This window comes from Trachemys scripta, chromosome 13 (assembly GCF_013100865.1).
Source record: "Trachemys scripta elegans isolate TJP31775 chromosome 13, CAS_Tse_1.0, whole genome shotgun sequence".
Lineage (NCBI taxonomy): Eukaryota > Metazoa > Chordata > Testudines > Emydidae > Trachemys > Trachemys scripta.
In genome coordinates, this window is record NC_048310.1 from 8100940 (window position 1) to 8125907 (window position 24968).

Consider the following 24968-nt stretch of genomic DNA (forward strand, 5'->3'; position numbering starts at 1 on the left):
TGTTTAACCACCCTGACAGTCAGGAACTTTTTCCTAATGTCCAACTTAAACCTCCCTTACTGTAGTTTAAGCCCATTGCTTCTTGTTCTATCCTTAGAGACTAAGGTGAACAAGTTTTCTCCCTCCTCCTTATGACACCCTTTTAGATACCTGAAAACTGCTATCATGTCCCCTCTCAGTCTTCTCTTTTTCAAACTAAACAAACCCAATTCTTTCAGCCTTCCTTCATAGGTCATGTTCTCAAGACGTTTAATCATTCTTGTTGCTCTTCTCTGGACCCTCTCCAATTTCTTCACATCTTTCTTGAAATGTGGTACCCAGAACTGGACACAATACTCCAGCTGAGGCCTAACCAGAGCAGAGCAGAGCGGAAGAATGACTTCTCGTGTCTTGCTCACAACACACCTGTTAATACATCCCAGAATCATCTTTGCTTTTTTTGCAACAGCATCACACTGTTGACTCATATTTAGCTTGTGGTCCACTATAACCCCTAGATCCCTTTCTGCCGTTCTCCTTCCTAGACAGTCTCTTCCCATTCTGTATGTGTGAAACTGATTTTTCCTTCCTAAGTGGAGCACTTTGCATTTGTCTTTATTAAACTTCATCCTGTTTACCTCCGACTATTTCTCCAATTTGTCCAGATCATTTTGAATTATGACCCTGTCCTCCAAAGCAGTTGCAATCCCTCCCAGTTTGGTATCATCTGCAAACTTAATAAGCGTACTTTCTATGCCAATACTTGTGAGTATGTGTTTGCAGAATCAGGCACCAAATGAACAAATGCTTTCCCACTAAATTAAAAACAATCCACATAGTTACATTTGACCCCTAATTTTTTTATAGTTATTCCCCAAATCTCCTGGAGGATACAGCTCATGCTACAAGTGTGGATATTTAAAAAATACTTTAAAGATTAGGGTTGTGATTTAGGTCATAAATTAAAACTGTGTTTCTATAATGTAGGTCCTAATTTTTATTATATTGTTTATGTGTATAGCTCCATACACTCCCCTTGTGGATAGCAATGTCATCTCTCAGTGTTAGCCACAGTGAGATGTACATATATTTCTTCTTCTAAAAAGGATGTATATACCTGTAATCTGTGTGCAGTGTGTAGGCCCCCTCTTTTTGTCCTGTGATTGCAGATGTGTTAATGAGCCACTTTACCTTGAATGGTCCCTTATAATATGTGCTAACTACCTATGCTAAACAATCTGTTCCACCTTGCATTGTGCTGTGATGCTGGGAGTGCCTTTCCTAGACCTGAAGAAGAGCTCTGTGTGGCTTGAAAGGTTGTCTCTTTCACCAACAGAAGTTGGTCCAAACAAAGATATTATCTCACCCATCTTCTCTCTCTGTATTTAATTTGGCAGCCCTAAAAACAAATGTCTAAAATCATCAGGAAGCAGAAGTCTTCTTGTCTCTGTTGTCACAACTAATCTACTTGGGGAATAGCTTGGCACATTTCTGTTCCAGATAAAACATGGAAAAGCATTATTCAGTTTGAGAAAGAATTTTCTGTTCAGATCTGCAGGTGCAATGGAGACCAAAGTAAAAACACTGGCAAAACAGTCACAAAATGACATTTTCCCTGCTTTTTCCACATCATAAATCATAGTGTGCATTTCAGGTCATCTTACTCCTGAGAATCCTTTTCAGATATAGGCTGGCCTTATCCTGTGCAGTGCTGAATACCCGCAGCTTCTAGTGACTTTAATCAAAATTGTACATTATAGAATCAGGTCCTTAATCCCTAAATGTTATAGAACAGTGATACTCTGACTACGAGCTGCCAGTAGCTCATGAATTTGTCTCCTGGGGCTCTTTGCAGCACATGATATTAAAACACTCTGTAATTTAATTATTAACCAACCAGGATGCTTTTATTGTTATTAACCAATTCAGTTATCAACTTGCACTAACAATGAATTCACTCTACTGTGGCTTTTTGGGGTAATGTTGATCACTAATTCGGCTCCTGAACCTCTGAAGTCTGAATATCAGTTTTAGACTCTCCAGTTTATGTAAAAGAAACCGGCTCTAGTGAATCTTGGTTTTACAAAATCAATGCTTCTTTCTTTCTACTTTATAACCAGCAAGCAATTCCAGTGTTACAAAGTATCCATTAATAGAAAGCTACACCTCCAGCTGTATACATTATCCACCTATCAGTGTACAGCTATTTTACAAATACTGCACACACTTATTTACATGCTGATGATCTCTTTGAATTATATTTTCTTGGTGCCAGCAGTGCAATAATTATAGGAAAGACAATAAAGCTGGTGAAAAGATATCCAAGATAGGTGCCTTATATGTCCACTGATTATAATAAATGCCCTAGAGGTTCTACAGTTTCAGAATTCCCCTGGAAATGTTGTGCAACTTTAATATTTTAATAGTGCCTATTAACCGGATGTATTGGGTCATGTGAAGTCCATTTTCCTGTCAATGCAAGATCACTTGCTACAGAATGTCACTCTGTGATTTGTCTGACTTAAGTTTTAGATGATTCACACCACAGTCGAGCTTCCGATCTTTTCTCTTGGGATATTGTTGCACTCTAAAATTGTCCCAGTGCTGCTGGGGCGACACAAAACAAACATCTGTGTTATTAGATCACTCCATTTACAGTCTCATTTCCCTTCCTACCTGGTAACCTGCCGCGCGGATGCCCCACCTTTCCCATCTCATTGTTTGCACTGGAGTCAGCAAATGTGAGGTGCGGAGCGAGTTAACCGTGCAACTGAGCTGTAATTTAGCGGCAGAGAGAGCAGCGCTGGACAGCCACCCTGCTGCCCAGAGCTCTACAGAGAGTCACTCTTCCAAGACACAAGGTGTCTGGACACGCTCCAGGAAATTCCCAGCCACACTGCAAAGCGGGGGCAGCCTTCCAGCAAACCTTGGGTTTCGACGAGAAATCCCCTCTTCGAGCTCTGGCCCCCTCACACTGAGCAGAGTTTCAGAAAACGCCCCCAGCTGCTGGCTCCCTGCCTGTCCACCTCATGCAGCCTTGCAAATGACACCCCCGGGAAAAGGGACTGGGAACGAAAGCCGGGCTGAGATCCCTGCCAAGCAGCCAGGGATCCTGATGGGAAAGGGAGGTTAAGAGCATGCTGGCTGCTGCTCGGCAGCCCTGCGCTCCATGGGGCCGAGGAATGGGACCCGGGCGAGCTCCCGGGGGGATGGAACGTTGACTCGGGCGAGCTCCTGGGGGATTGGAACGTTGACTCGGGCGAGCTCCAGGGGGGATGGAACGTTGACCTGGGCGAGCTCCGGGGGGATGGAACGTTGACCTGGGAGAGGAGGCTCCAACGTCGAGACCCCCTTTGCGCCCCCGCGCAGTCTGATTTCTCGGAAAAGAAAGGACTTAGAAGAAAGCGCTCAATTCTGTCCCATTCCCATTGGCTAGCCGGAGGCTTTCCGCCGCTGTCCATTGGCTGCAAGCCCTGGCGGAGGCGGGATATCGCAGACCCTCCCCCTGCTTTTTAATAAATGCGAGGAAGGGGCGGGGGAGTGCCTACTTTCGCTTACCCTCTCTGGCTTGCGAGCGCTGTGCGCAGAGCGAGCCAGCTGCGCACATCTGGGTGAGCAGCGACCGGGGCGCAAGCCGATTCTGCAGACCGCTGACAGGTATTTGCATCTCACCCCTTCCTCCTCCGAGCAGAACATTCTGCAGCTGGCAGGGTAGTTGGGCCGGGCAGAGCCCAGGTGGTGCGTCGTTAGCACAAGGGCTTTGGTAAGCCTGGCCTCTTCTTTTTAAAACCATTAACTAACGTTTGCATTTGCAAATGTAACGTGGCCCGCTTTGGCATTGATTTGAGGAGCTTTTTATTCCTTTGCAACCTCAGCTTCCTTTTTGCAGGTGAGATTTGAGCTTTGGAGGTGGCACGTTTCTGCCTCACGCTGGCCAGGGCTGGGCTTCCCCCTTGCCTTATGCTACTGCCTTTTGACCTAACTTTAAATGAAAGCATGGAGTTCGCTCCAGGCAGGAATCAGAAATGACCCTTAAGAATGTGGAGTGCAGCGCGTGTCCCAGGACTCTAACTGATTAAAAACAATCGCCTGCTGTGTTGACAAGAAATAAATCAATGATTCCTCAGTGATGCTGTGGAGAGGGATAATTGCAGATATTTTCCATATATGTTCTATTTTATGTTTAAAGAATGTAATCTGGACTACACCTGGGTGAAACACATGCAGACTGGTGTCTGGGAGAGCATTTGCTAGTTTGCAAAGGCAAGGTAAAAGGTTTTGCCCATAGCCAGAGTACTAAAGTATAGGCTGGAGGAAAAGCAACATATGTAAACCTCTCTATTAACTTAAAACAAGACCCCAACAAAAATGATCCCCCCACCATCCTGCATTAATGCCAGCAGTGTTATCTCTTGAGCAGTTTCATGAAACAATGGAGAAGCTGGGAGCTTAGAAAGTTTTCCCCCGCTTCCGAAATTCCAAACTCCCACCTTAGGTCTCTGCTTAAAAAAGTGCATTGGGCACAATACACACAAACTGTGAGGGTAAGTGGTACTTTGAAACTGCTTTGAAGGGATGTGCGATGTCCTGTGACTGCCTAGTGACAGGCTCTGTCACTCGCTATGGGTCAAGGTGGTCAGGGACACAAGCCCATGCTCTGGGTGTCCCTAAACCTCTGTCTGCCAGAAGCTAGCATTGGATGACAGGGGTTGGATCACTTGATAATTGCCCTGTTCTCTTTATTCCCTCTGAAGCATCTGGTACTGGCCACTGTCAGAAGACAGGATACTGGGCTAGGTGGACCATTGTTCTGAACCAGTATGGCCAGGCTTATGTTCTTTTGATCCCTATCTTATTGTCTCCTGTTCCCTAAACAGTACAATAATGTCTTGTTCTAATTGTCCTATTAAGAATCCCACCTGAGCACAAATAGGAACATTTAGGCTAGACACAGGTTATGGGGTCTATTCAGCACACCCTCTAATGAGACAGAACTCTGGCTAACCTTCATAGGAATCTGGACAGAATGAATAGTGAGCAAGCAGTGCGATGGAGCCTTGTTGTTGTCTTTTGCTCCCAGACCATATTATTGAATGGAGCTGATCTCCTCTTATTTAAGCAATAGGTAGGGTGGCCACTTTTTGGCTCTGGGGTAATAAAGACAGAATAATATTAAAGGTTTGGGCTAAATGTACAAAAGGCAAAGTCATTCCTATGTCATGTGTGCGCCCAGTCTTTAACTAGCTCCATTGTCCCTACATTTTGTCAGGGATCACCAATCAGCATGTGGCTTGACATGCCACCAGCCTAGTTCTGTTAAACTCCATCTAACTGTTGCATCATGTAAACCCAAAAAATCAGTCATTCAGGGTTTGCATGCTTTGCATGGTGTGGAAGCCAGGCCAATGTGTCAGGGATTCTGGACTAACATGAAGGATAGCATTTATGAACAATCGTATGAATTAGAGAAGAGTTGTTACCTTTAACTGCGTATTTCCCTGATAATGTCAGTTAAGTTGGACAGTTAACATTAGTTTAATTAGGCCCAAAGTCATTTGGCCTGAGTTCAGCAGTGGCCCCAAAATGCACCTTGTCAAGTTAGTGCCATTGGTCCCTATTAAAAAGTTACAAAAGACAATTTGAAGCATTAACAGTTTATTCTCAAATAGAAGAATTTGCCTAAATATCACTGAGTAATTCAGGGACAGATGAGAAGTGTGGACACATGATCTTTTTGACTGTTTATATGGTTTGTCTTTAATGTTACTGTGGACCCTTTTTCAGAGGAATGAGCCAACAAATCATAATTTAGGTGGTCTTGGACTTTGCCGTGGACTTCCTAATGATTAAACTGTTTAGGACCTGCTGCGGAAATGGGAGAGTGGTGAAAAAATGCCATTTCTAAAAGAGGAAGAAACACTGAAAACTGATCAGTTGTTTGAGCCCTTGTGCTGCTATTTAGGCTGATCCCATCTCTGGTGTGGAGGCCAGGGAGGAAAATGCTGGTGGTAGCATCCTGGGAATCTCTAAATCATGATCTGCAGCGCCCCTTGAAGAAGAAAATGGGATGCTAATTGGTGTCAGACAGGATAAAAACACCTTTCAACAATTGGAAGAAATGAGTGGTTGAAATCAGGAAGCCGGGTGGGTGGGGGAAGTTAGACTAAGGCTTGGGATTATTTGCTTTACATATTTATTTGCAGCAATGAAGTCCCTGGGGCCTCCCACCACTGGGAGATGTTGCACAAAGTGACATCATCAAAAAGAACCAGCCAGCCAGTGCAAACATTGGTTTGGGTGATCCATGCCCTAACCCATCCTTCTGCAGTCTTAGGTCCTTTGAACTTACTTTCTAACCCCGGTTGGAATATTGTGGTTCCTTAGGTGTGCAGGTCCTTAGCATGCAGTTGTAGAATTAGGACCACTCTTCCATTGACATTGTCATGGCTCTGAATCTATTACCTGAATTTTTGCATGGTGTCCTGAGTGTGAGGATTTGGCCAATGGAATAATGTATCACTCAGAGGAACTTCTTGAGCTTGGTCCACAAAACCCAGTTGAAATCCATGTTTGGAATGTAGGTTTTTCATGCATAATGTGTGGACAGATTTTCCCTGGGATAAACCCACACAATCCCCATTGACTTCAGTTGTGGGCCACTATGGAACACAATTCTTGTTAAACTTAGTTGCGTATGTGCATACAGGTGCTTTTCAAATTGTGCCCGTTACCAGCATGCCAATGACCTGCTTGCTTAATTGTTTAAAAGAATACTTCCCTTCCCCCCATTTTGTGGTGTGCAAAAACAGCTTTGGAAATTAAAATAATTTACATACCTATTCTCATGCAACAAAGACACTGATCCTGGACGACTTGCTCACATGAGTTATCTCGTTGAAATCAACGGGGTTTATTGTCTGACTAAGGATTGGGCCCTAAAACATAGCCAAACTGACTTACAGCCAAAATGGAATAAAATTACACTGAGGCAGAGAACTGTCTCTTTCAGCATGATGTATATTAAAACTGCTGAGCTATAACGAGAGGCCCAGTGATTAGGGGAAATTCTCAGGTTCTCACTAGAGTGATGCTGAATGCACTATAATTGGATGATTCTCTGAAATGCTAACTGCATTTTACTTTAGTTCATTAGTATATGTGCTAACTAATGGCTCAGTCCTGCATTCCTTGCTCAGCCCAAGTACCAGCGAGAGGTAATGGAGTCTGTGTGAGGAGCAAGGATAGGGATATAGTGAGCCAAGAAATGCTAACCATAAGAGCATATCCGCTTACTAAATAGACTTCAGTGCAAACTCAATGGATTTCATTCTCCTCTCACACCAGTGAAGAGCAGGAATAACTCCACTAACATCTTCAGTGGTACAGTGGTGTCATGCCCCACAGTCCCTAGCAATGAATACATCAGGTAATTGGTAAGACCTTCCGCTGGTGAAAGTGGACATGGCTCCATTTAAGTCAGTGGAATTGCATCAGCTTACACCAGCTCAGGTTCTTGCCCTCAGTGTAAAAGTCCGAGAGAAGAAATTGTAAAATCCAAGGGAACCAACTCATACAGTGTGTTTTTTGTTTCTTGTTTCTCTGGCTAGACTGATTCAAATAAGGCTTCTTTTCAATAGTGCTCCTGAGAGTTTCAGTCCGTTAATTGGATAGCTTTCATCATCTTTATTAGCCTGCTATTAGGCAGGCATTCAGTACAGTGTGAGGAATTTTTCACGTCAAAAATAACATGGGGAAATAGTCTATAGCACTGAAATGTTGGCAAGACAAATGTTTAGTTAAGGGCTGAGCATCTTTCCAGCTAGGGGGGGATTTCCAGCTGTTGTTCTTGTGACTGGCACCTGAATTACAGAGAAGATGATTTTGTACAATATAAAGCAGCATTTGTCAAGATCTGCTGCAACGTGCATATTATGTGAGGAAGCGTTTGTGAGCGGGGACAGAGGAGTTGGGGAGGAAAGCCCTAAGCTTCCTGTACCGCCTGCCATTTTCCAAGAGGGACAGTTCTGTGAAAGTATTGGACACGTCTGATTCACCGAGGCTCTGCCTAGAAATGTTTGTTCTATGAAATGTCTGTTTTTATTCATTTCTTTGGATCCTCCCTTCCCCAATTTACAAACAGATGCATATGGGCCCTGCAGACTGCACTTCAAGCAACTTTAGGCCAGGTTCTGCTCTTGGTTCTTAAACATTCTCTCTCCACTGAAATCAGTGGAGTTACTGTGCATTTACACCAGTGTAACTGAAAGCAGAATTTGTTTTTTTACATCTAAATTGTGCTCTTTTCCTTATTTATTAGGTGTATTATGGTAGCACTTAGGAGCTCTGCCCTGGTCCAGGACCCCATTGTGCTAGGTGCTGTACAAACCCAGAACAAAAAGATAGTCTTTGCCCCAAAGAGCCTTGAAATCAAGTTTCAATCCACAGTGTGAATAGTGGGCAGCATGGTCTAGTGGTGAGAGCTGGGGAGTTCTTTGTTCTAGTCCTGACTGACACCCACCCCCATTGTGGCCTGGGGCAAATCACTTATCCCCTCTCTGTGCCTCAGTTTCTTTATTTGTAAAATGGGGATAATAATAGTGAGCGTTGAGCTCCTTGAATGGTAGTTACTATAGAAGTGCAAATTATTGCTATTAATAGTAATTTATAATGGGCTGTCTGTCACAGAGTATTGGAGGCATTTAATAGTTTTGGCGTTGGTTATCTGTACACAATAATTAGGACATTTTGATATCTCTGTATATTGTCTGTTCAGTGCTGACCATGTACAAGACATAGACAATGAAGACAGCCCTGGCCAATGGTGCATAGTCTAACCCCCCTCCAATTGCTGCTGACTCCTGATGTCTGCGTACTGTACAGAAGAACTCCTTGAAGTGTGCCACTTGATTTCTGTGTGTGACTGGCCGGAGGCATTTAACGGATCCTGTGAATTTCACTTTCAGCATGTGTGACAGGAATGGTGGGAGACGGCTCAGGCAGTGGCTGATTGAACAGATCGATAGTGGGATGTACCCAGGACTGATCTGGGAAAATGAAGAAAAAAGCATGTTCCGCATCCCGTGGAAACATGCTGGGAAACAGGATTACAACCAGGAGGTGGATGCTTCTATATTCAAGGTAGGAGAGACAGTACATTTCTTTTCTTAACACTGCTCGTGCACCGGGACTTGCTCCTTCATTGCAAACATATTGGACACATCCCCTTCCTGCCTGAGCAGCACTGCCCTGGCTCTGATTCTCTAGGCTGCCGATTGCCTCTGGAGAGTTGCCGAGTGCCTTTGTCTCCCACTGACTTTGCAGGCAGTGCTCAACCTGCTCCTGTTTTTGGCAGTATAACAGATTTCCATCCTGACATGCTTTTTTTTCCCCAGTGAGTATTGCTTAGAGCTGCAATCCTCCTTTAATTTAAAGTAATTCGGGCATTAATAATACGTCACCTACCTCTTCCTAAAGGTGCCGAGCCCCCACAGCTGTTGTTGATAGGGCTGCTCTAACATTTTTTCATGGAAGATTGTTGTTTGCAAAGAACTGCCCCTGTATAGAGATGAAATTTAGTAGGCTAAATCTGGCTCAGACATACCGCCGGAGCCCTCTTGACTGCATTGAGGCTGCACAGGTGTAAGGTGCAGAATTTGACCCAGTGAGTTAACGTCTCCAACTTTTCAGCTAAGATTTTGAATATGGAGTAGATTGGTGGTACTAACTGGTCTTTTTCTGGTTTTTATTATGGATAGTTGCTGTAGACATTTATTTATAAACCAAACTCAGCCCCCATCCTGCAAATGCTTATTCATGTGCACAGCTTTATTCACTGCAAAATGTCCCATTGATTTCAGTCAAGTCTCTGCAGGATCAGAGCCTAAAGAAGTATTTTTACACACCAAAACGGCTCCAAAGGGATCACGCCTGCTAATTTAATACTGTTTTCCAAATCAATATGTGGACATTATATTGCGAGACACCATGTTGATAAGCTTTTTCAAATGTCCATAAATATGAATTTTCACTAGCCTGTAATAATAATAATAAAAAGCTCTTATATAGATCTTTCCATCAGGAGATCTCAAAGTGCTTTACAAAGAAGGTCAGTATCATTATCCCCATTGCACAGATGGGGAAACTGAGGCACCGAGCAGGGAAATGACTTGTCTAAGGTCACCCAGCAGCTAGTGGCCAAGCAGAGAATAGAAACCAGGTCTCCTGAGTCCCACTTCTGTGCTACAGTCTATCAATTGGGCAACACTGCCTCCCCTGCAATGAAAATCATGCCAGCCTTGAGTGATAGCTTTTTTAAAAGCACTTAATATTGTGGACGTGATTTCCGAGAATGAATGCACCATTGTGCATCTGTATGCAAAAGCAATTTAAAGCCCCCCAATTATTGCTATTATGCTTGAGCTGAGCACAGTTGTGTTAATTGCAAATGTAGTTTTTGGAAATCAGACCTTCCATGGGCAAGAGTATTGAGCGCACAGAAGATTGTTTAGACTCGTTTAGAGCTGGGACACACCAACGAAAAGAAGAGAGTGCAAAGCTTAAGACTCTCCCCGCATCTCTCACTCACCTTCCCATCATGCTGAGGGTAATTACAAGGCTAATTTTGGACTGTGACAGATCGTGCAAGTCACAATTTGTGGAAAATTCTGGAAAGAAAAGAATTTCGTGTCAGGGAAATGGTGGCCCTGTACAGGCTATTTGCATGCAATAGTCTCCCCTCTCGGCTTGTTGTCAGATTTTGGGGCAAGAGGTTTTTTGTTGTGTTTTTTAAAAACTTGTTCGAAACATATTGCAGCTTCCTCTTTGCACTGGCAAGTCAGAGCTTACACTGATATTGTGGGCCAGATTCCCCTGTGCCTTGAGTGGTCATTTCCACCTGGACAAAGTGACTGTAAAACACTACTCCTGGGATGAATGGAGAACTCTGAGTGGGAAGCATTTTACGTGGCTTTAAATGATGATGGCAGAAGCTGCAGTGCCCCGGAGAATCAGGCACTTTGTGAGTCAGCGTGAAGGATAGTACAGTACAGTAGTTAGGGCCCTGACCTAGGAGATGAGGCTTCAGTTCCCACCTCTGATGTACTTGCTCAAGGTTATCCAAGAAGTGTATCTCTGCCCCTCAGTTTCCCATCGGTGAGAATGGGATAACAGCCCTTCTCTGCCGAACAGCAGTGTTGTAACTGAAGATAAATCCAGTGACGATTGTGAGGAGCTCAGACACTGCAGTGACAGTGGCCAGGTGGTTAGATCTGCGGTGGAAGTCACTAGGAGTTTCCCTGAGTGACGCCATCAGGAAATGGCCTTGAGGAACAAATGTGAGATTTGGCCCTAAAGTTATAAACTGAGCTTCTGATTTTAGCCTTTAACCAATCAGAAGACAATGAAATTGGCATTTAGCCAATAAACACCAGAAATGGTTACTTGGATCTAAGGGTTTGTCTACACAGAGCTGCAATACGGACTATGGGGCTGTGGTTTCTAAAGTGCTCTAACGAGCTGTGCATTAATTGGTCTGTGTAGACCCTGCTGGTGCTCACTAAAGACTCCCTAGTGCGCTTTAATGTGGTGCTGTTTGAAATGGTACTACATTAAAGCACCACTTGGGAATAGTACCAAGAGATTACTCATTGCTGTAGACATAGAGAGAGCCCCAAATCACCTGATTTTTTTTTGCCATCTGCATCAAAGTTCAAAAATTGCTAAAAGTAAACCCTGAAAAATGAAATTAATAAACTCCATAAAACAGAGCTCTAATTGTAAAGTTGGTTCTTCAGTCCTGTGGCCCTTTTCTCTTTTGTTTTAGGCTTGGGCAGTTTTCAAAGGGAAATTTAAAGAAGGTGACAAAGCCGAGCCAGCCACTTGGAAAACGAGGCTACGCTGTGCTCTGAACAAGAGCCCGGACTTCGAGGAGGTGACGGACAGGTCCCAGCTGGACATCTCGGAGCCGTACAAAGTGTACAGGATCGTCCCAGAGGAAGAGCAAAAATGTAAGTGTCCTGATAAACTAAGTGACTTGTTCCAGAGCCACTTACCTCCTGAGCATTGAACGTCTGGGGGATTTATAGGAGAAGAGAGATTGTGTCTGGTTATTAAAGCAAAGGGAAAAACGGAAGTGGACTTACGCCAGCTTTGACGTGCATTCAGCTGCATTTCCTGGGCCACACCCCACCTCCAGGTGATTCCACTGGGTCAGGCTGTACCCCGTAGATCAGTGCCCGGAGAGCTGCCGTGGTCATGAGATGGGTGGGTGGTGGGTGTGTGTGTGGGTGGGAGTCAGTCACCTCCATGGCACTGTCCCACTCTTCCCTAGAGCTGTGGGCAGGGATCCATGGCTGGGGAGGGGCGGGCAGAGGGCAGATATGGGAAATCAAGGGGTTGGAGGAGGAGAGGCCAGGGGGTCATGCATTCTTTCTTCCTCAAAGCCACCTGGGGAAAGGTAATGTAGCTTTAAACTGCCTTCACTTTACTGTAGCCACATGGACGGTGGAACCTTTTCAAGGAGGATTCTGGGGTTGCCTCTTAGCAAGGAAAGGCCTGGCAGGAGGCAGTGTGCTGGGGAGAGGGACAAGGGCCCCAAAGCCACTGCAGATGCACAGGACTCTCATGTGGAGAGCCACTGGAAGTCCATGCCATCAAGACTATTTTTCTTTCTTCCTGGGGGGAGAAGAGCAAACACTCCTCGACCCCCACTGGAAGGATCTGGGGAAAACTCCACCCTCCTCCCCACAGCCTCATCCCACAGCTGTTTGAGTAGGAGAGGCTATTCCCGCCGAGTAAAAAAACCAAACAGAGCGTGCTGTCTGTGACATTAGCTGACAATACTCTATGGCAGTCTGACTCAGAAGGTCTGATCCTGTTCTCACTTACACCAGCATAAACCTAGAGTGACTCCATTAAGTCAATGGAGTTCTTTCAGGGTAAGTGTGGGCTGAGATCAGAATCAGCCCTGAAGTCTGTCCTGGTGAAGGTTTTAGTTGTGGTTTTGGCCTTACATTCGGTTCTGATGCCCCCCTCTAACCTAAAGGTGCATCTGCTTTAATCTGTACAGATGCTGAGGAAATAGAATAACTCCCTCACATTGCCCAACAGTAAAAGCAGCGATTATAGTAACCAGGGTTCAGCAGAGAACAGTTGTTGCTGTGAGGTCCGGTCTGGTGTTAGCTGTGCAAAGTTTATTTTTATTTGTGGTTTTGTTTGTGCTTTTTTTTTTTTTTTTAAGCATGCAAAATCTGGTTGTCAGGAAGTCTACCTTTAGCATTTTGGTCTCTGTCAACTTCATTCACGCAGAAGGCTTTATATTTCTGTACACTTGTTATAAGCATTATGCAAATTGCATTACATTTCCCCCTCAACAATGTAGAGCTGTGCTTTGGCAGGGAAAAAAGTCTCCAATGAAGGTTAAATTGTTCCCAGCCGCAGCAGAACTGTGGCTGTTTTCTGGATTTAATCTTATTCACACCCATGCAATCCGCTGGGCTCAATCCTGTAGTCCTTGCTCTGGCAAAACTGCCATTGATTTCATTGGGAATGGAAAGGACTACAGCTGCAGGGCCAATGGGGTTGCACAGATGTAAAGCGACAGGTTGGCTCTAAAGTGGTACATTGTCCAGTGAATTCCCCATACATGGCAGTGAGGGGTAAGATCCCATGAAGGATTCTAGGTTTTTTTATTTTACAATGGTAAATATTTCCCCAAAGCAAGTCACCCCTATCCCATGGCCTTCTCTTGCATGCTTTATGGTCTGGTTCCTTGTTAGATCACTGCATGTGGTATGATGCGTTGAGCACTGAATTGTTGTATTTCTTTCCAGGCAAAGCGGGTATTGCAAATGGAGGCAGCTTGAATGAAGCCACTGACATGGACTGCAGTCCTTCTGCAATAGATGATCTAATAAAAGAGGTAACTAACTGCTATAGCAAAGCAATCTCTCTTTGGTTGGAAGGGCTAGATGGTAAAGTTTCTCCATGAAATTGTTTATTGCATTTTTCTAATGATAGGACCATACGGCCAGGGGAACTAGATTTTGATATCACTGGTGCAAGAAGAACAAATCTGCATGTTTTACAGACACGTTCGTTACATTCATTCATGTAACACCATGCGCAGACCTGTGGCTGTTGCTTGTCATATCAATGCATCTCACGTTTGCATACAGTTCAATAAGAGTTTCACTAGAGGGTCAGACTTTTGCAGCTCTTGTCTCCCTTCATTGTGATGCAAAATTGTTGGGGTAAATTCTGCTCTCAGCGTGCCCATGAAATCCAAGGCCCACTCCTTCTAACCAGTCACAAAGCTGAAGAGTTCACCTATGTCACAATATCCCTGCTGCCCTAGTATGTTTGATTTTTACTATTCCTGTTCAGGGGCCGGTGAGCAATTTAGATAACGACTTCTTTTCCATACGATATTGATTGCCTGAAACTGCAAAACTGCTTAACCTCGGTTTTGTTGCCTGGATGATCTAATGGCTTTTCTGTCTTCCTCAGTCCCCCACTGTAGACGAATACCTTGGTATAATAAAGAGAAGCCCTTCCCCACCTCAGGAGAATTGTAGAAACCCTCCAATACCAGACTGGTGGATGCAGCAACCTAGCCCTGGTAAGACACTAACAACATATCCAGGACTTATAGAACAGAGTGTCTAGTTTGATTGAGTAAACCAGGATAGCAAAGACTAATTTTGGTGATCTCTGAATAGCTCCCTCTATATTTGGTGCTTGTGGAGGATTTTTTATGTTTGAGGAACAAGTTTATTAAGAATGTCTAAAATATCATCATACCTCGAATTTAAATCTTACTGTAAGTACAGGAAAATCGATCTTTGCAATGGCATGTCATGACCGTCGATGCTTTGTAGTTGTGCAGGGGGTTACGTCTGTCTCTACAGACATTCAGAAGCCCCAGATCTAAAGTATAAGGTTCATTTCATGATCACCTTGGCAGTGAGATTGTAGTCCGTGCTCTGGCAAAGCTCCCATTAATTCCACTGGGAATGGTAAGGATGACAGCTGCAGGCCCAGTGGGGTTAAAGCGACAGGTTGGCTCTAAGTGGTACATTGTCAAGTGAATTCCCCGTACATGGCAGCTCCGTTCTGGATCCCGTGTTGGGAATCCCCGTTCTGTCGCTGCTCCCCTGGCTGGGGAAGTGGAACCCCTGATGTGGGCAAGGCTCCTTGCAGGGTTTTCTTCTCTCATGAAATCGTGGAGGGATCAGGACGATATGGAGAGGAAGAATTTAGGGGTGGAGAGGAAACCGCACTGGGGCAAAATGAGCGGGTGGCCGGGTCGTTGGATTTTACCAGAGATCCCGGTGCTTGTGTCAAAATTTGGCACACAAATATAACTTTATTTCTTCTCCCGCAGCATCTGTGCCCCTGATGAATGGGTACTCCAGCTACGAACAGCTGCATTCAGGTACTGGAAATCCCACTTCCTTGCTCAGTTAGGTACTGTGCCCTCAGTCGGTGTGGTGTAAGCTGCCTCTCATGCGGCACTCCCAGGCGGGACCTGGCTTTGCTGCCATTGTGGCCCTGTTCATGCTCACCCAGAGAAAATAATCCTTAAAAATGGCAGAGCCACCGAAAATGGCAGCTTAGGGCTTAATTGCTCAGAAACGCTCGGACTTCATAAGCCGCTGTTCCATTCTCAGCACCCAGGCAAAGGAATTAAAGCGTCTAAGCAGTAGCAGAGATGCATGTGCCAGGGAGGAGGCCAGATCCTGCCCAATAAGATGATGCCTTTGCACTGCTCCAACAACACGTAAAGTTGGCTTAAAGAGCCAGCTGGGGATTCCCTGGGCCTAGGGAAATCCCCAAGTGGCATGAAGCTACCATAGCCCCGGCTCTGTGCCAGTCCTTCCAGCCCTCCCCGGGTATTGAAGATATGCCAAAAGCTGGAGGGACTGTGGCCAGAGCACTCCATGCTTCAGTGATCTGGCCAGCACAGCAGCTCATAGGTGCCACCTTGAGGCGGGTCTGACTTGTGCTGAGGACCAAACCAGCCCCTGGGTGCCACCAGCATTGGGGAAGAGGCGTGTAAGGGTGACATTAAGCCTCCTTTGCTCTCCCTACCAGCCACAGTGAGAACTGGGCTTGGCATACCTGAGGACTGGGCTCTTGGTTGCAAATCCACTATGCAGGTTGCTTACCCACGGCAAATCTGCTCTGCTTCGGTACAGGCATTGGTTTGGAGACCTAGCACGTTCTTTAGATAACAGACAGTAGCGCGAACGAAAGGGCAAGTTTCAGCAGAGGTGCAGATGCAAACACGTAGGGCAATATAGTTAGCTAACAAGGGACAAAGTCTGAGACACCTTAAGGGCAGAGAGTTTGTTGGAGGAAGGATCCCAGGCCCACAGGGGATGCCCCCCTGCACACCTTCGTGGCAGCATAAAATGGCTGTCCTGGTCTTCCTCTCCTTTACATTTGCTTCACTAAAGGCAGGAGCAGTGCAGTCCACTTGGATGGAGGCTCTTCCAGGATGATTGTTCCCTGGATAATGAAATCTGGAGTGGGTGGGGAGTTTCCAAGGGGCAGTTTATAAACCCGTTACCCCCGTGGCTGAGCACTTACCTGAGTCACGCTGTTGGCTTCAGTGGGGCTGCTCATGGAGTGAGGAAATATTCAAGGTGAGGAAGGGTGTTCGAATCTGCTCCGGGGCAGCTACTGTGCGAAGTATGCAGTCACCTGCTTCTCCAGTTCCCAGTGAAAAGGTAGAAGGATCCTGGTGCGTGCAATCCGTGCCCACCATGCTGACATGTGTAATCACATTTGCACACTGTTCTGCTGGCATGTTCTACCGAAATCTAACCAAGGGGTAATTGGTAAAACTAGATAAGTCTGACCAGTTAGATTGACCTATCAGCTGCAGATAGACATGTGGGACTCTGGAGGATTGGGAAGGTAAAAGGTTGCTTGCTACAGAGCATGCTGAATTCAGAAAAACTGTGCTGAAAATCAGTGTCCCCGGTGGGAAGTCTGAGTGGGTCAGGGAGGAAACAATTGGAGTTGTTCCTCACAGGAGTAGTCCCATTAAAGACAATGCTTGCTGAGTGAGGTCTGCTCATGCGTGCCGGGGTTATAGGAGCAGCCATTGAATATCCTGCTGATTCTGGCCCCCGAGAGCTGTGATGCTGACACTTTGCCTAGCTCGACAGCAGGGAATGCACAGAGCATTTCAAGGGCTTCAGCGCTTAAGTGGAGCTTCGCTGTCGTGTGCAATGGGATGGTTATTCCTGCAGCCCTGGGTGAAGCAGCGGCGGGGGTTAGCTGCGTCCTCTAATTGGCTGTGTGCGGGCGTGTCTCCCTGCAGCGTACTCGCAGATGGTGATCAGTTTCTATTACGGAGGGAAGCTGGTTGGCCACACTACTACCTCTTACCACGAAGGCTGCCGAATTTCCCTGAGCCACGCCCCCGCCCACTGTGACAAGCTGTATGGCCCGGAGAGCCTGGAGCACGTGCAGTTCCCTTCCGCCGACGCCATCCTGAATGACCGCCAGAAGCACATCACCAAGAAGCTCTTCGGGCACCTGGAACGAGGGGTGCTGCTGCACAGCAACAAACAGGGTATCTTCATCAAGAGGCTGTGCCAGGGGAGAGTCTTCTGGAGTGGAAACAACGTGCTGTACAGGGACAGGCCCAACAAGCTGGACCGGGATGAGGTGGTCAAAATATTCGACACCAACCAGTTCGTCCGAGGTTGGTGAAACATTCCCACCTCGCTTGATCCACCCTCTTCATTACAGCTGACTTTTCTGCCCTCCCTCCCCCCTATTGTCCTCGGCGCACTGACACCCGGATAGAGCCATGTTGCTGTAGGATGGGGTCTACATCTTCCTGTACTGGTAGGGGTCAGATCCTCAGCTGGTGTAAATCCGCTCCAGTGAAGGGCTGTTGTTTTTAAGGCGTTTACGATGGGAACATGTGACCCTGTGTCTTGAGTTCTTGGCAATCTTTAGCATTCCTTATCGCACCCACGTAAGGTGGGGCAGCGGGGATTGGAGCCACAGAGACACTAAGTGACTCGCCTGAGGTCACACAAGAAATCGGTGGCAGAGCAGGGAATTCCACCCAGGTTTCTTAAGTCCCATAGTAGTGGCCTAACCACTCGACCATCCTTTCTATGCCTGAAGTCAAAGAACCTATGCTGATTTATGCCAGCTCAGGATCTGGCCCAGAATGTATAGACCTCAGCCCCAAAGTGCTCACGTAGTCTATACATCCTTGCCAACACTTATAAAAATAATCACCGTAGTATCCCTTTCCACCAGACGCTGTGGCTTATCTCTTGTGAGCGGTGGTGTTTGGAGATATTGTATAAAAACCCCACTGCAGTGTTTTACATCAAGTGAGGGCACGATTGATAGGTTCGCAAAAAAAAAAAAAATCTAAAGCACAAAACATTCCTAAAGGCACTGTATGTGATACTGAATCTGTGTTAATACATATTAATGCAGGGCCCAGTTCTTTCTCCTCAGGGTACAAGGAATGTCTGTGGACTTACCTGAGACGGGAAGATAAGACTTTTAGTCATTCTTCCTTTTTTAGTCCTCCCCTGAAAGCACTAGATCAGCAGTTCTCTACCAGGGGTCTAGGGCCCCCTGGGGGCCACAAACGGGGTTCGCCAGGCGGGGCTGGCATTAGGCTCCATGGGGCCCAGGATAGAAAGCCCAAGCCAGAGGCCTGGCGTGTGGAGATGAAGCCAAAGCCTGAGCAACTTAGCTTTACAGGGCACCCAGTGGTGTGGGGTCCTGGGCAGCTGCCCTGCTTGTTACCCCTTAAGGCCAGCCTGGGCTTTTATATACAGAAAAACACTTGTGGCACAAGTGGGCGGTGGCGTTTTTATAGCATGTTGCGGGGGGGGAGGGGCTCAGAAGGAAAAAGGTTGAGGACCTCTGCTCTACATCAAATCAATCTTCTCCCCAGAGAAGCTCCATCAGTCTCCTGTGGAGGGATGGGATGTGCTCGTTGCCAGACTCAGACTACATCTACACTACGGGGGGGGGGGGGGCGATTTAAGATACGCAAATTCAGCTACGTGAATAGCGTAGCTGAATTCGACGTATCGCAGCTGTGAGGACGGCGGCAAAATTGACCTCTGCGGCTTCCCGTCAACGGCGCTTACTCCCACCTCCACTGGTGGAATAAGAGCATCGATTTGGCGATCGATTGTCGCGTCCCGACGGGACACGATAAATCGATCCCCGAGAGGTCGATTTCTACCCGCCGATTCAGGCGGGTAGTGTAGACCCAGCCTCAGAGGGGCAGAGGGCTCTGCACCCAGGATCTTGACTCTTCTTAGTCTAAATGACTACAGAAGCAGTACAGCTGGCGCACTGGACTGGCCAGGTGCCCTTGCTATTGAATAAGAGATTATCTTAGTCTGCATCTCAGCACAGTATCACTTATACAGCTCTTTAACGAGGCTTTCCTGCATTGGGATTTTTAACCCCCCCCTCTAATTTTCTCTCTCCATAAAAGCTAAATACCTCTTGCTGAGTGTTCATGCAGTGCTGCCAGCAGGTGTTTGTGTGGGTTTGTATACAACACTTGCTGCCGAGGTGTGTGTGCGCAATTCTCCCTGCAGGTGAATAAGCCACCTGCTGCAGCTGCGTGTGCTAATGTCTCACTGAAGTTAGTTGGTTTCCATCCTTTCCAACCATCTGTTTTTCTCCTCTTAGAGCTGCAACAGTTCTACAGCAGCCAAGGCCGTTTCCCGGAGAGCAAAGTCCTGCTGTGCTTTGGCGAAGAGTTTCCCGACACAGTTCCTTTACGCTGTAAATTAATCCTGGTACAGGTAAGGCACATTCATGAGAAACAGCCATTGCTGGAGCTGCCCCTTCGTTCTCCTACAACTCAGAAATGCATCCCCAAGACTACCTGGTTTCTGTCTCTTAACTTTCAGAGCCAGATGTTTGCAAACTCAGAAGCATAGGGCTGCATGCAATTTGCGTACCTAATTTCAGGGACAGATTAACGTAGGGGCTTTAGGGGCTGCAGCCCCGGGCTGAGGCGGGCCCCAGTGCAGCAGGGCTCAGGCAGGGTGCCTGCATGCCATGGCCCCACACCACTCCTGGAAGAGGCCGGCTGCTGGCACGTCTCTGCTTGCCCCTAGCAAGGATGGAGGCAGCTCCGCACGCTGTCCCTGCTGCAGCATCGTCTTCGTAGCTCCCATTGGCCAGAAACTGGCCAATGGGAGCTGCGTGTGTGGTACTTGTGGGCATGGGCAGTGCACGGAGACACACTGTCCCTCTCCCCCGAGGGGCGCGCAGAGATGTGCCAGCAGCTGGCTGCTTCCGGGAGCAGCGTGGGGCCAGAGCCTCCACCTTGCATCCCCTTCTGCACCCCAACCCCCTGCCCCAGGTCAGAATCCCCTCCTGCACCAAACTCCCTCCCAGAGCTCGCACTCCCCTCCTGCACCAAACTCCCTCCCAGAAAGAAACTCATATAACAGCTGTTCTAAGGTAAGAGGTAGGCTATTTTGAATTAACTTAACTATATTCTACATCTTTTAAGACTGAAATGTAACCACAGAACAACTTCATTAATTAAAAGGCAAGTTTAGTATAGCATTAATAGCCTCGATGCCATAATTGTGATCATTTTGTTTTAAATTGGAAAAAGACTTAGATTTTGTGGGGCCCCTGTATACAATAGCCCTGGCCCACAGGAGAGCTAATCTAGCCCTGCCTAATTTGTTTACATATGTGCATCAATTGCATGTGTAAAATAGGTATTTGCTTGCACAAATCATCAGTTAGGCATCCAGGCTGCCAGTTAATTTTCTTAATTTGCACACACAAATCCCCAAATAGCCCATGTCATCACATTGATTAAATGAGCAAATTAAGCACAACTGCACACACTCTGTCGGTTTAAAAATCTGGCCCTAAATTAGGAAGAAATGTATTTTTCCCCCCTTCCCCTCTCTGTTTCCCCCCGGTGCTTTGCATAGTCATTTGCTAAATATGTTAACTATGTACTGTGCTCCTTGGCCTGGTGATGACCTTTTTCTGGCGTCCCACTCCTGCCTGCTAGGCAACTGTCCAATAAATCACTGCAACTGGTTATGCTGTTACCAGCAGGATTAGGGCTTCATGCAGAGAAGCAAGCGTAAGGGGTGAATGAACTTGAGAGTAATGGATAGTTTGCATGTAAAATCTTACAGTACAAAGGATATGGAAGAAGTGAATGGGAAAAACTCTGGTGGTAAATTAGAAACAGGAAAATGAGTTTATTACACCCAGAATGGCTTTGTTCAAAGACTATAAAAAAAATTCAGGACCACTGAGTCTTTAAGTTAGACATCTTTGCTTTCTTTTGTTGATGACATCCTAATATATTCACCATGTTATTTATGTATATTACAGCACCGCCTAAAATCTCCAATCAACATAAGCCACAGAGCAGGCAGGGCCAACCTGGGTCACGGCCCGACCAGTTTTTGGCTGGGCCAAACCTGAGCGGTGTTGTGACCCTATGTGCCAGTTCGCAACACCACTCACTCAAATTTGGCCCAGTCATCCATCTGTCATGAGGGAGGGACTGCCAGGCCAAACCCAAGTGGTGCTGTGATCCCATGCACCACTCACTCAAAATTAACAGAGGGTCCTATGGCACCTTTAAGACTAACAGAAGTATTGGGAGCATAAGCTTTCGTGGGTAGGAACCTCACGTCTTCAGATGCAAGATTTTTTACCCACGAAAGCTTATGATCCCAATACTTCTGTTAGTCTTAAAGGTGCCACAGGACCCTCTGTTGCTTTTTACAGATTCAGACTGACACGGCTACCCCTCTGATACTTGTCACTCAAAATTGGAAAGGATGGGGGCTCATGGTCAGGCTGCTGGTGAGGGGAAGGGAAGCAGAGGGCTAGGTAGGGTGTGGAAATCTGCACCCTCTCACATTTTCAAATGGATCTCCGCAACCCCTTCCAATTGAGATTAGAGCTCTATTGTGCAAGGCACTGTGTATATAGAAAGACATTCCCTGTCCTGAAGAATGTACAATTTAACTAGACAAAAGTGTTAGTGACTTGCCCAAAGCCCCATAGGAACTGAATCCGAGACCAGTTGCCTTAAGCACAAGACCATCCTTCCCCTCTTTTCCCAATTTCTCTCTTGAAGGAGGTTTTCCCTTTTAGACCGTTCTCTTCCTTGTGCTATCTGATGTACTGTATTGACAGTAGCTTGTGTACCCCCACTAGAGTGTTCAGTGAAGTCTGGGTGATAGTGGCTATGGTGAGTTGGAGGAAGATGTATGTCGTAAGTGTTCTCATCTTATTTAAACATCTTGGTGGTCTTTCCTTCTACCATAGGTTGAGCAGCTGTGGGTTAGACAGTTGGTGGAAGAGGCAGGAAAGGTCTACAGCAGCGGCCCGATGCTTCCGGTAGCTGATGAGACCCAGCATGACCAAATATTCAGGATCTTCCAAGATATCTGCGGGACACACCAAAGACCTGTGTTTAGAGAAAATCAACAGATCACTGTCTGAGTGCTTTTTAAAATAATGGTGGGGTTAATTTAGCCCCTGGTTGGTCTCAGCACTGTTTGAATTCCCCCCGTGGAAAACATTCTGATTTAGAATCTAGATGCCCAGGGCTTTTCTTTGTTGTTGTTTTAAAATAAACTCAGCAATTAAATTTTTCATTTGTGAACAAAGGATCTAGACCAGAACGGTGAATTCTGGCTATATTTTATTTATATGAATGGTTTTTGTACCATTCTTTGTCTTCATCTAGTGCCGACAGCAAGTGGCTGAGGAAAGTTTCTTGAGTGTTGTGGGAGAGTGACTAGAAAGATCCGTAATGCTACTATAGTATATTGAAGCTGTCACAAAACAGCTCTTCTTAGTGTCCATGACCCATCTAGCAGTCAGAAAACTTAGGAGCAGATCCTGAGCTCAGTTGTAGTCAATGGAGCTATGATGACTTACAGCTGCTGAGGATCTGTCATTGCAGTTTCATCCTCTTTTCCAAAAACCTCCATTTGGGAAGAACTGAAGCTTGTGAAAGATTTTTAAATGCTCAAACCTACTGGAATGTCGCTAGGGATCAGGTCATCCCACTGACTTCCAATACCACTGATGGTAAAAGACAATGGAAACTTTTTTTTAGAGCAAATATTCTTTTACTTCCAAAGGACCCGCTTCTGAAGTAACTTCTTGTTTGCCTTTATGACTGAGGTTTTTTTTGTATATTGAAGTATTTTGCAATTTGGAAATAAAATGATCATTTCCTACATTCAATATTTACAAATAATTTGGGGATTTAATTGTCTTAGCCAAAGAGATAAGAGTTTTTATATATGTAAATGCAAAATAAGTTTGTAGTAAAATGTTCGTGTTTAGTTGGCTTTAGTCTCAAAAATGCATGTACCCAACCTCCAATGTGTGTGCAAGTTGTGTGCCTGCTATGGTATGTGTGTGCATGTCCTGACTAACACCCATCATCATGCTTTCTATGCATGCGCAACTAGGGAATGGGAATTTTTAAGAAACGGGGTCGTGTGCCTTACAACTGAAAGCCCAAAGCCAGTACTGCATGTCTGTCTCTCTCTCTCTGCTAGGCTAAGTATTTATTTTATGCCTCTTTTTAAATGGTTTTGTAATTTGTATCTTGCAAATAAAGTGCTCTATTTTGTATCTTTTTATATCCATTCTTCTTTAATGTCCTAATGACTGGCACCAATGGGGTGTCACTGGGAGCCAGTTTCCCTTCCAAGGGGCAGTGTGCTGACTATTGCATTCTTTTGGGGTTAATCATGGGGAGGGATTTACCATCCTGGCCTGCCATGTTGGTGCTTTAAAGCCCACCGTTCTAAGGAACTGACCCTGTGAGCTGGGCCCTTGCAGCTTCCACAGAATTGATTTTTGGCCCCCCTTTCTCCTCTCAGCCCCAGCGTGTGAGAGGAGAAATCAGTTTCCGCTTGCAAATCCTTAGTCACTAAGGCTATACTTATTGGCAGGGATTCTAGTTTAAGGACCAAACAATTTAAAGTCAGCCTCTGAGTTTTGCCATTGATTTGTGTACACACATTTTTATTAATGTGCAAAAGTCAATTATTCTTCTTTATTATTTGTGCTGCTGTCATGCCTAAGAGCCCTAGCCATGGCCCAGGATGCTACTGCGCTAGGCGCTGTACAAACACAGAGCAAAACCAGTGTGCAAGTATTTGTGAAGGGAACTGTGGCTTTCTGCAGGGGTAGAATAGTTAGTGTCGATTCCGGGGATGGGACCTGAGGCCCAGCTGTTGAGGGCAACTTGATCTGTATTCTCCCTTTATGGTCCAATAAGGGCACTCAATTCAGACTTCTGGCTCCCCTGCCATGGCCTCTCTTAGGTGGAGACGTGTCTATCTCCCTTCTGACCAGAGTATTTCCAGGATGCACAGTTTCCTGACTCTCGTGTGAGATCCCCAGCGAAGGCCAGGCTGCCTAAGCAGATTTCTTTTGCTTTCTCTTCAGAGGCTAATAACAGAGTCATTGCCAACCGTGGTAAGTTACCACACAGCTCTTTCTAAGCAAGCATGTTTTATTCTTAAAGTGAAAGCAATACGGAGAAAACATTAAAAACCATAAAAGAACCGACACGCAGGCTAATAAGCCTGCCAGAGATCAAATCCAACTCCAGCATGAGCTCTGGCAGGATGATTAACCTGACAAAGGGGTCTTTTCTCCGATCACCGGTTCAGAACTGCCTCCCTTTAGAACTAGCACACACATGACAAATGTAGTCCATCCGTTGTACAGTTCAGGGGGATTTGATCTGCAGTTTTCAGGAGCAGGTAATAAGTAGACAAGGAGGCTTTCTCCTCAGGACTTAGCTTCAAAAGGCCTCCCAAATACTGCCTAGGATACCCACTTCACACGTATTGTCTCAAACAGTTCTACCATTTCCCCAAGGTTTGTAGGAGTCACGGCTCCTAGAAAAATTACATACAATCCTGCACTAACCCATACACAGCTGCATT

At 45.9% G+C, this 24968-nt stretch overlaps 1 protein-coding gene across 1 annotated transcript; it reads left to right on the top strand.

Moving 5' to 3' along the window:
* The first annotated feature begins 3492 nt into the window (after positions 1–3492).
* Positions 3493–23640, top strand: IRF8 (interferon regulatory factor 8). The gene is made up of 9 exons (XM_034788685.1): positions 3493–3636; positions 8943–9117; positions 11801–11984; positions 13809–13897; positions 14485–14596; positions 15362–15412; positions 17309–17695; positions 19678–19793; positions 22315–23640. The coding sequence occupies exons 2-9, from the start codon at positions 8944–8946 to the stop codon at positions 22489–22491; spliced, it is 1290 nt and encodes a 429-aa protein (XP_034644576.1). The 5' UTR covers positions 3493–3636; position 8943; the 3' UTR covers positions 22492–23640.
* Positions 23641–24968: the final 1328 nt, after the last annotated feature.